The 12,209-nt window shown below is 32.1% G+C and overlaps 1 protein-coding gene across 2 annotated transcripts; it reads right to left on the reverse strand.

Moving 5' to 3' along the window:
- Positions 1-861: 861 nt before the first annotated feature.
- LOC133285826 (teosinte glume architecture 1-like) lies at positions 862-3,567 on the reverse strand. 2 transcript variants are annotated; one of them, XM_061483117.1, is made up of 5 exons: positions 3,436-3,567; positions 3,286-3,360; positions 2,442-2,875; positions 2,180-2,316; positions 862-1,644 (listed from the first exon to the last, which is right to left on the reverse strand). In XM_061483117.1, exons 3-5 carry the CDS (start codon positions 2,819-2,821, stop codon positions 1,055-1,057), a joined length of 1,107 nt encoding a protein of 368 aa, XP_061339101.1. In that variant the 5' UTR covers positions 2,822-2,875; positions 3,286-3,360; positions 3,436-3,567; the 3' UTR covers positions 862-1,054. The 2 variants fall into 2 exon arrangements, with proteins under 2 accessions (XP_061339101.1, XP_061339102.1); XM_061483118.1 differs by lacking the exons at positions 3,286-3,360; positions 3,436-3,567 and having other exon boundaries at positions 2,442-2,967.
- Positions 3,568-12,209: the final 8,642 nt, after the last annotated feature.

Below are 12,209 nucleotides of genomic sequence, written 5' to 3' on the forward strand. Positions count from 1 at the left end.
GGATATAGTGTGTCACACCACCAACTTTTCTTCATGTGTTATCAAGGGGATAAAGGCTATCCCAATGGCCATTTTTTTCTGTTTTCTTTCTCAAAGTGGACACCATTTGCCACCTTTCACCCACCCAAAACTATACAAGAACCCCTACTCCCTCTAGTGGCTTCTACCGGGAAAGCAAAAAACTTTTTAACCTTACTTTTCATTGATTTTATCTTGCAGGTTACTTCACTCTTCAGTAATCTCCAAACAATGCCAACTTGAAAGGCCTAGAGCTTTCATTCCTTTCTCTCAGCTATCACAAGCATCTTTTAACATTTTAATTATCTCCCACAAAAAAATCTATTGATTATGTTCTGACACATCAAACAAAAGTAGGTAATAATTAAGGGAATTGTTTATCTCATTTAACATGAGATAAACTCATTTTTCTACATTCACATATATAGGAGAGAGGAGAGAGAATAGAAGAGAGAGAAAAAGTATAAATGGGTTCCACCACTCAATATGTGAGTGTAGAAAAATGAGTTTATCTCATGTTAAATGAGAAAACAATTCCCCATTAATTATCCTGCTTAAGTCAAATACTAATTATTAAATTGACTAACTAAAGCAATTCTATCAGCAGCCATCTCTTGTTTACCACTTAAAGAGTCCTTTGAGTTATGGCCATATGACAGGTTCAATCACAACAGTAACAATCAAGTCTTATTCTATTAGGTGGGATTATCTATCATGGGCTATTATTATTATTTTTTTATTAAAAGCCAAATTTTCAATAACACTAGAAAACTTTAATTAAAGGAAGAAAAAAAATGAACTGTTCAAACTGATTTCATGACAATTGAGAGAACATAGTTGATGGCAGACAATCCATCTCATCCTCCGCAGCAAAATCAATTGTGCCACTACAATTTCAATTGATTGGAACAAAGGACCCTTACTGAAAGCTTTAACAAGTCTAGATTTATTATAGCAGTACACACAGTTAAGTTTTTGAATACCAACAACTCCATAAAATTCCCAACAAAGACATAAGTCATAACCACTCAGCTACCTACTCCCAGAAAAAGGGAAGGGTCAGGGAGTCCCCATTTTCCATCAATCCATCAGGCACCATTTGCAGCATTCCATTGCAATGAAGGTTGGTAGTGTTTGCATCAAGAACAAATACTGGACCATTAGGCTTATTATCTTTTGCACTTTCTGAGCATGAGAACTCGTCCGCAGCATCAAAACTCACAGCTCCTGATGGAGATTGTATTGGACAGGTGATGCTGGATTGCACCAAACTCAACTCTGAACTTTGTGTTTTAAGTGTTGACAGAAGATAGAGAGCACAGCCTGAGTCAAAAGATCCAGGTTTGCCATCAGAAGACAGTTTCCTGCTTCTCTTTCCAGCTGCTGATGAGGCAATGGCACCACAAATGGGAGCTCCAGGCATTGCTTCATTACCATTGCTTATTTTAGGGCCATTTTCTTGCCAAAGAGGAAGTCCCTTATCCTGCCAATGCTTGTCAATTCTATATAAAAGTCGGTGATGATCATAACTGGATTCAGCTCCAGTTTTGGTAGTGGCAGGCCACATATTTCTCATAATGGGGTTTGCATATGCCTGAGGGCTATCAAATTGCAGGATTCTAGGTCCTAAGTTTAGAAAGGCAAGACAGTGCCAAACTCCATATTAATTACACTTGTGGAAGAAATAGTGCAAGAAAAAATATATGTTAGCAGTAACCATTAGCAAAGACTAACACTGGGGGAACATATGTCAGACCAAAATTTCATATTCCTCCATGAAATTTATTGTAAAAGTCAAGACAGATAATCACTTGCTTTATCATGAAAGTTAACCAAATAGTTATGGCTAATTCTAATCTCAGCAGAGAATTCAGTTCATCTAAAAATTTAAAATGAATTTTAGCGAAGTTCTAGTTCTAATTTTATTTTCATAGCTTCATATCACAAACAAGCTTAAAACCAAAGGAGGTATTGTTAGGTGACAACAATTTCTTGTTTCTTTCTAAGTTGGGGTTTATTCTTTGATATTAATTCAATCATATCTTATTCCTGGTTCCTTCTTTCATCTCAATTATCACAATCATAAAATTGAGATCCAGTTAAACAACACCAACAGAAAAAAATCATCTCAGAATCTTGGGATGCCACACGCAACACATACCTTTGTAATTGTACATGAATTTCTCAGCAGCCATGAAAAGAGAAGGTGGCTGAGGTTTCCTCCTACGCCTATTATGCCCATCAAGACGTTTCCTGCAACTCCTCTTGACTTCATCAAATTCCGCAAGTGAATGAAACCTACAACAATTGGCACCACCCCATGTTACAAAAACAACCTCAAAACATATCCAAAAACAACATAATAGAAGGAGATTACCAGCCCCAAAACCTCCAACACCAACATAAGCAACTTCAATTCATACCTGCTGCATTGCTGGCAGAACCTCTGCTGCTTGCCCGCTACCAACACAACAGGGGTTTTGGAGTGCTTTTCACAGACCCTATGTCGCCTATGATACTCTCTGCAATCACTGAGGTCAGAGTTGCATCCATCAACTGAGCAAGACATATTCTGTGATCCATTATAAAGACGGGATCTTTTTGATGACCCAGAAGGTGATGACACAGTTTTTGAGTCTTTTGGTTCCTTAGGAGTATCTATAGCTGATTTTTCCACAGAATCAGAAGCCTCACCAAGCCTCAAATCCACTGAAGCTGCTTCATTCTTCTCCCCTTCCAAGCCACCATTAGCTAGCTCCAACCCAGATGGATCCCAAGCAAACTCTTTCCAATCCCAATCCATGTCCCTTAATTGCTCCCACACTATTTTGATTATTTCCTTTCTATGATGCCAAACCTGCAAGGCACTCACAGAGGAATCAGAACTTAAGCCCCTTTATATTATCACAAAAAGCTGAAGACTTTGACTTGGGAACTCAAAATAGTATAAAGGGGGGTCAATGAAACAACAGAAGAGAGAAAATGTGAAGTGGGTTCTTAGAGGAAGCCAAAGGAATAAATACCCAGTTCCCAAAATGTTAATTTGAATCCATCACAGGCATCAAATTATAAATTAAAAAAATGAAAAGAAAATATTCGGATATTGGAAGATATCCTGAAAGTCCACAGACATGAATGTCACCTCAATCTCAAGCAACTTGGCCTTCAAAGGGGGTTGAAAAGAAATTAATGTCAATTCAAGGACTTTGTTGTTTTCTGCAATAGAAATATAATAAAAAAATTTCACAGAAAAGAGACGAACTTCACCTTACATCTCCTAGATTCTCACAGCTTCAGATGAACTTCCAAGAAAATGGGCATAGAAGCAGCATAGCATAACCCCTGTTTGATGTTTCTCTTTGAGGTGAGTAAATAAGGAGAAATTAAAGGACTTGTTGGAATGAAAGAGTAGCTTACCAACTCTAATTCAATTAACTCTAGAGGTGGAAAATGATGCAGAAGTTGGATCAATAGGAAGCTATTGCCTTTACTCAACAAAAAAATTATGGAAAAACACTGTGATGGGGCGTGTTTATTTTTTCCTTTGTTTGCTTTGTATCAAGTCACTCTCTGCTTTGGTTTTGATTTTCTTTTTTTCTTGTTTTGTTCAATCTTGATTAAAGTAATGACATAAATAGTGCTAATAAAATAAAAGAGAGAGAATGGAGAAAGTGATTGCAACTTTGGACTGTAGCTGCAACTTTCCAGATAATAAACTACAGTAATGAATGAAAAAGTAGGACAAAGGAAAAATAAAATAAAATGTGAGAATGACTACGTGGCAGCTAAGCGAGTTGTGAGTTGTGACTGTGCCATTCAGTTCTGCAAGGTTGAACTTGAACTTGAACTGGAAGAAGCTTAATTGAACAACTAACTAATGTTTCAGTTTATGAGAAATGATAGGAAAGAGAAGTTATTGAAGCAAATTACATATTTTTCAGGATATGATTTGGTATTCTGAGAATTTTTTTTAAAATAAAATAAAATCTCAAGATATGAAACTATATCATAAAAAGTATGTGTTAGCTTGAAATAATTCTCTCCAGTAACTGAAGATTAATAGCACCCATTTTTTATACTTTAGGAATTAGTTTGTTGGTTTACCTTTTTGGTTTTGGTTTTGGTTTAGGATGGTGAAAGTTGATTCCTCACTTTCATCTTAAGTGATTTCTTTAAGGAAATATTACCAAATACTTGAGTGAATTAATTGATATGAGTTGTTTCAGTATAAATTGATATATAATTCTATTAGAAATTTAATCAGGAAAATTTTATCACCCTTATAATAATATTGCTGGAACTAAATTAATCGAGTAATTATGAACTATTGAAAAAATTTAGAAAATAAAATTAATAAAACAATTTTCTAATGCACTTATCTTTATTCGTTCTGTTTGTTTGTTTGTTTTTTTCTTTTCATAATCTTGTGGATGATATAGGGTTTGTTTGTTGAAGTTGTTGGGATAAACAAATAGCATAAATTAGTGCTAGTTATTTTTACTTGGTTCTAAGTAGACAAGTGGAAATAAAAATAGACAAAGTTAGAAAGAAAAACGACAGATCTAGGTGTGGGTTACATATTAAAAAAATCATTTTACCACATTAAGAAAAAAGGTAAATTAATGTTGTGATCTAGTTGACTTCACCCATATATAAGAATTAACTTGACTTCACCCATGGATACAGTAAAAGCTGTCACCAACTAAACCACTTATTATATATTTCGTAAAAATCTCAATTAATTTCTCAAAAAATTAGCAATTGCGTCACTAAGCAATGCTTGTTTCATTTATGAAAAGAAATTGCTTGTTTCATTTATGAATTTGTTTTCTATAATATCCTCAATGCTCTTTCATGAATCTCTTAATTGAATTTGAGAACATTTGTAATAAAATTTTCATTTGAGCCATCTAAGGGAAAATAAAAATGGTAACATAATGAATAATATAGACCAATCCCAACATGTGGGTTTGAAGTGCAATTTGTTCAAAAAATTAATAAACGTTGGAATAAATAATTTTGTTTGGCTTGCATTACTGAAGATTCATTATTTCTGTTGGAAATTTAAGTATGAGTATTGAATTTCACATTGGTTAGAAATAAATTAAGGGTTATATCAGTAGAGTCAGTACTTTAAGATTTTGGATTAATCCGAGCTCACGCATTATAAAGAGTTTATAGCTTAGTCCATTTGATGGTATATTTTTCTACTGTCATGGGCTCCCTCAGTTATCCAATATTGATATTAGAGTCAATAATTGATTGACTCTTGATGTAATCTCATGAATACTCAAAAAAGAATGCAAATTTTAGATTGAGATGTGATATTCAAATTCATTTATTATAATTTGTAGCTTAGCTCATTTGATGGTAGATCCTCTTACTCCCCCTTTTATCTAATAATTTCTTCGATTTTAATTTATGATTACAATAAATAACTATACATATAATGAAAATCTATCACATTTCACTTAAATATACTTAATAAATTATATGAAATATAAGCACAATATGAATCATTTAGAAAAAATTACATTAAAACAAGGGTTATTCAATAACTTGAATGGAAGCATATGTAAGTGCAAATATTACATGAGTATCAGTCCCTTTATACTTATCAATCATTTATTTCTAATCATTTTTCATCCATATAGGTCCTTTGGCCGCTAAAGCATCAGAGGCTGCACAATAAATCGAGTTTTTTCTCTTATAAAAATTACAAACCCACTCTTAATGATTATCAATAAAATTTAAACAATATGTAAACATTATCCACTACCCACTATCAAATTAAATGACTCGTTTATTAATAAACGCTTATTATAATGTGTTACAAGTGTCAAGTATATGATGTATGTAAGAAGTTTGATTAAAAAATACAAATTTTCTATGAAACACTTTAATAGTTAAATATTAATATGTAACTATTAATCTCATATAGATAAAAGAAAATCAAGCATATGATATAAGACGGTCTCTATCAATATGATTTATCATTTAAAATAAAATATCCTGTCCCTATTCCTAGACATAGAGACGGTGTCTTCTCCAATATGATTTTCTGTGGAAAAGTGAAAACCGACAGCATAGTTTCTTCTTATCTGCTAAGGATCCACTTTCATTTTTAAAACAATATCATACTGAATACTGATATTAAATATAAATGTGGCTGTAATTAATATGCTTACAAGGAATTTATTACTTTTAATATTAATGCCATTTTTAATGAATTGGACCACTTTTACCTAATTTTAATTTCCTTACAAGCAGCAGACAAGTTAGCCTTGTTTCCTTTGTTTGGCTTCATTTATATTAAATTTATTATCCTACCAAGTGCCGTATTGTATTAGTGGTTTATAAGGGAAACCACAAAGCCTACTTGCACTCCCAGATGATGTTATAAAAACCTTATATGTTATTAAATTATCTAAGTGGGAATCTGAATATCAAATGTTATAGTGTCCCACTAAACGAAATAAGTTTTTTGAATTTAATTATGTAAAAGAGAATAAAACATTACAAACAAGTTTATACTATATGCAATTGAGTTGAGTTGACTAATTATCTGTTCCACTTTTCTTGTTCTAATTTATCTGTTTCTTTTTTCTTCAGAAAACTACTTTTTCATTGATTAGCATGAATATATGCATTAATTGATAACTAATTTATTGTACGAATCAGTTCAAGTAAAATTGATGATAACATGTTTACAAAAATAAAATAAAAAAATTGATGATAACATTAAAAATCAGTTTGTCCATATATGAGAACTATATGAAACTATCCTTGCTATAAGGGGGAGGGGGAGAACAACAGGAATTTTTTTTTGCTCTTGGTCTTATTTTAATTTGCTAGCCTAATTTTTTTTTTATAACATGAACCTAAATTATCTTTTTAATATTGCCAATTGAGTCAATTTTCAGGTTAAAATTTTTAGTGCTTGATCAATGTGAGGGGATTGGAAATGTCCAACCGGAAGTTGGTAATTGTATCTTAGATCAATATGCTCGCATGAGTCTATAAAAGAGACACTATAAGAGATAGTAGATCATTGTACATGAACACTAATAGCGTATAGCCGAAGGTGTAGAATATATGTACAGTGAAAGTTAAAAGAGCATGGAGTAGGGAACGGATATTTATTAGGCTTAATCCTTTATTTATATGTGGGATTATTTGTTGGTATAGAATCCTCATGGGAGTAGGACTATTGGAGAATAGGATAAGTGATTTTATTGCTTATCCCTTAGGCATAGAATATGAGATTTATTCTTATCTCTTTAGCTTGTCACTTATCGTTAGTGATATTACTAAAGACTATGGGTCTATGGGATGGACCCAGAACAATAATATTAGAGAAATTATTTGTTTACAAATTTTTTTTTACAAAATTTTACAAATTACACTATGTTCTCCCGGGAGAAGATAGTATGACTAGTGTTCTCCCGAGAGAAGATAGTGTATTTTGTAAGAATTTATAAACAAAAAAGTTTGTAAATATAACTTGCCTCATAATATTATGTTTTTCTTTTGGTTCTAGTCTAATGCTATCATTATTTAACTAAAACATTATGTCCCAATCCTCAATTAATTAAGTTCAGGTTAAAATAAAAAAGCATATAAATTACAACTTAATTAATTGTTTTTACATGGATATAGGAGACACTAACGTTAAACTTACAGCATTAGTTCTAATAAAGAACATTGAGCTGATCTTCTGAAAAAAAGAAAAAGCATTGTGCTCTCTTTGAAAATTCTAAATCATACTCATCTACTGTCAATTTTAATTTATTATCAATATAATTGATAATGTAGAATATGCGATCAAAATTAAACTTACCCCCATGAACATGAAACTATGCTTTTAGGGCGTTTGGTACAAGAGAAATTTTTATTTGTCCGGGAATCTCGATTTTTAAAAATATGATTTTTACATTCAGTTTACGATAATATCTGAAAATTTAAAATTTAAAAAAATTCAGTTTCCCAAAAATCCAGGAAAAAATCGTGTATCAAACGGCCCCTTAGTAGATAATATGGCACGAGTTATATTTGTCCATTGGTCTATTTACTCATAATTCATTTTACGCTTTGTCTGTATCGTAAAAACTATGAAGCACCGACACTTCAAAATCTTTGACGTGTCGTGTCTGACACTCCTCAACACTCCGACACTTTCTGACACTCCAATACTCATTGCAAAGATTCAATGGAGATTCAAAGGATTCGTTGTGTTGCATTTTGAGTTCCAACTATTAGATTCTCGTTGGATTACGATTACTATTTTATTAAGTTTAATATAAACATTTGGAATATTTTATGTTTCTTTGCAAAATTGATGGGTATTATAAGTTTAGCTTTATTTTTTGTTAAATTATTGAATATTAAATATAATATACATTATATAAATTAAAAATATTATATAATATCAAAACGTATCCTAACGTGTCAAAATATAATATTTTTAAAATTAACATATCAGAGTGTCATTTCGTGTCATATCTCGTGTCCCGTGTCGATATCGGTGCATCATAGCATAGAAATGTAAAAATACTAAAGAAGATAATGCTTATTTTGACTCAGTCCCGACGTTATTGTAAACTGAATCTATAAAGCAATCAACTCATCAAAAATTTAAGTGATCATATTAATGATTTATATTAATATCTCTAACGCACATTTTACACAAAAATATTTGGGCTTAAAATTGGATAATGCACAATTTTTTTTTTAAATATATGCCTAATATTAATCTTAATTTTTTTCTAAATATAATATTATTTCAATATCTCTAACGTATTTCTATACAGATTTATTGTAGAGTCCTTACCCTTTGATTATGGGATCGAGGGATTAACTTTTACGAAATTGAGAATTCAGTAGAAATTGTCAAAATATTAATGAGAATCATGATTAATGGGAATTCAGTAGAAATTGAGTTTACTTGGAATCTTACGAAAGAGGTGTTTGGTTCGCCAAAATATTACCGGGAATATTGGATAAAAATTACTGATTCCATATTTAGTTTAGAACGAAATATGACTTGGAATATGAGGTTATTTTACAAAAATAACCCCAAACTATTTTTACTTTTGTAATTGATAGATTGGGTCTAGATTTTTATGTGTATTGAGGTATTTTTGTCTCAAAATTTATTGTTGTGCTCTCCTTTTGCTTGGTATTCTGATTGGTATTCTGAATTACCATGTTATTTTTGGTAATCTGAATAGTGACTTTTCTTTATAAATCAAATTACCGGTAATCCTTAGATATCCGAGAATCGTAATTTATTCCTTCTACCAAACGTGATAATTACATTTACCAAAGAAGGATTACCGGTAATCCTCTTCAAAAACTTGAAACAAACACCCCCTTAACTTTCTTCATAATTACCGGCAAGAATGCTCGGAAAGGAATCTCCTTCTTGAAACAATATAGGAAACGTGGGGTCCTTCCTAATCTGAGACTGAGTTCGGTAGCTAGTGGGCTTGTGGGTCCTTGAACCCAAGGGCCAAGGCTAAAGTCTAGTTTGAAACAATGCCCTAATTTAAAATTAAAAAAATACGAAAAAGTCTACTAAAAAAATACAAAGAAAACATAAGTCAATTTACATGAGATTCTTTATAAAGTTTGAAATTAAAGATATATATACTAAAAGAAATACGAAGTGGGTGATATATCATTAATATAATATATATTAGTTAAAAAAACCCCTCAAAATTTATAGAATATTAATGAAAAAAGTGAACAACGAGTGTGCGAAGAACTTATATATACAAATTAAATCGGTTTTTGATGGATACTTCCCTTATTTATATTATATAGTTGTTTTATTTTCAGAACAATTCGGATAGTTTCATTGAATTTTACTTTTTGAGTTTCATATTGTTTCATAGTTGAATAGAGTTGCTTGTTAGTTTTATTTTTTATCTTCGGACGCCGAATAACTTAAAAAATAATATTCTTTAATATCATAAAAATAATATTCTTTAATATCATAAAAATAAAATAGAAAGGTTCAATTCTAATAGGAGAATATACCTCGTAAATATTTTCCGAAGGAAAGATTCGAATCTAGAGGTGCTTAAAATTCATATACTTTTGTTTGGTGCTGGTTGACCATAGTGTACAATGTAAATGGAAGCATTGTCAGCCTTAATTATTTGTCTATATCAAAACTTTTGCGTGGCCTTTTACAACGTTTCCACGTTGCAGTTTGCTCTTCTCCACATCTATTTGTCTCCTATATTTGTATATCGAGTGTATATACTTGACCCATCGATTAGTTTATGTTATCTAAAAACCCATTAAAAACAAAAGTTATTTTTGTGGGAAATATTGCTCTTATTTTACATGAGATAATTATCTTATGTTATCTCACTTCAAAATTTCATCCATTTTTTTTTTCTTTTTTTATCTTTTACTGGTGGGCTCCACGTGACTTCTCTATGTAACATGAGAGAACTACTCTCATGTAAAATAAGAGTAGCATTCCCCTTATTTTATGTAAAGATATTTATATGGACTTTTAATTTCTCCTTTCGTTGGAGAACTCTAAATTTCTTGTAGAGATAAACAAGTGTGGGGTCCACCACCTTTTTTTTTAAACATGGCACATTTTTTGGTGAGTCAGCAGCCGGAGAAATCACTTCTACCTATTAAAGGAGAAATTATTTTCGTTATTTATATCTGATTTGATCTTAATGGTTCTCGAAAGTGTTCTTCTTTGTGGTTTAAATTATGGGGTATGACTTATACTTCACATTCATCCATAGAGACCTGATGTTGTTATGGGCCTTGAGTTTATTGTATATTATTTTATTATATTTTCTTTTTAGTAGTTTGGGATTAGACTCATGAATAGCTATTGTTTTTAGAGTTTAAGGTTCCTAAACCTATTTATATTCTCCTTGTACATAAAGTGTTTTGTAACAAGTGCGGTAAGGATAATATAGTGAATATTGCTGAACGTAGCCCACATTGGATAAACCATGGTAAACCTATGTCTACACTCTATCTTTCCTTCACTATTTTCTATTTTGAAATCTTGTGTGATTGTTTGGTGCCAACATTTGGTATCAGAGCTTTGGTTCTGTGATTAAGATTCCTATCGCGGATTGGGGTTTCACTGATTAAGGATTATTTTGGCTTAAAGAAACTTGCGAAATTATTCTGTGAGGGATGACGACCGGCCAATCATGGATAGAGGTTGAAAAGTTTGGAGGAAAGGGTTTTGAGTTATGGAAACTGAAGATGAGGTTTTGCTCGTTGACATAGATATGTCGTACGCGATTGAAGATGAAAAGCCAATTGTACAAGCAAAAACTGCCAATAATGGAACGTTAGAGGGGAGTGAGTCGAAGGAGTTGAAAGAGTGGACAAAAGATGATCGAAAGGCTCGAAGTTTGATTTGGTTATGCTTTGCAAATAACGTTTTGGTCGACATGACCACTGACAAGACCATGGAAGATCTTTGGACGAAGATGAGAAGTCTCTATAAAAGCAAGTCACTTGTGAATAAGTTGTTATTGCGAAGGCGACTGTATAATCTACAGATGAGTGAAGGTGATTATTTCTTTGCACACTAATTAATACTCTTTGTGCACAACTTACATCTATAGATGTCAATCAGGATCAGGAAGATAAAGCATGCATTTTATTGTGTTCACTGCCAAACTCTTGGGAGTATATCATTGTTTCAATTGGTACTGGTGTTAACAAATTATCATTTGACTTTATTGTTTCTTCCTTATTGTCTGAGGAGATGAGAAGGGTAGGTTCTAAAGGTACTACTAATAACACTCTGTTTGTTGGAGGGAGGAGTAGTGAAAAATCAAAGTCTGGATACAGAGGTAAATCTAGAGGAAGGTTAAAATCACATGATAAATCTGAGGTAAGGTGCTAGAGGTGTAAACAAGTTGGGCATTTGAGGAAGAATTGCAAAAGTAAAAGTGTAGGTCCTGAGAAACGGGATGAGTCATCTTCTAATACAAAGAAGGATGATGAGGATAGTGTGTCTCCTACACATAGCGATTACAATGAATAGATAATTGATACTAGAGCATCCTTTCATATGTCACCTCACAGGGATTGGTTCTGCACTTATGAATCATATTATGGTGGTACGATCAAAATGAGGGATGACACAACTCATGAAATCGTGAGGCGTGGGAAGGTAAAGCTGAAGATGA

The sequence above is a fragment of the Gastrolobium bilobum genome, unplaced genomic scaffold (assembly GCF_033153095.1).
Source record: "Gastrolobium bilobum isolate Gb01-03AN ecotype WA unplaced genomic scaffold, APGP_CSIRO_Gbil_v1 utg1929, whole genome shotgun sequence".
Lineage (NCBI taxonomy): Eukaryota > Viridiplantae > Streptophyta > Magnoliopsida > Fabales > Fabaceae > Gastrolobium > Gastrolobium bilobum.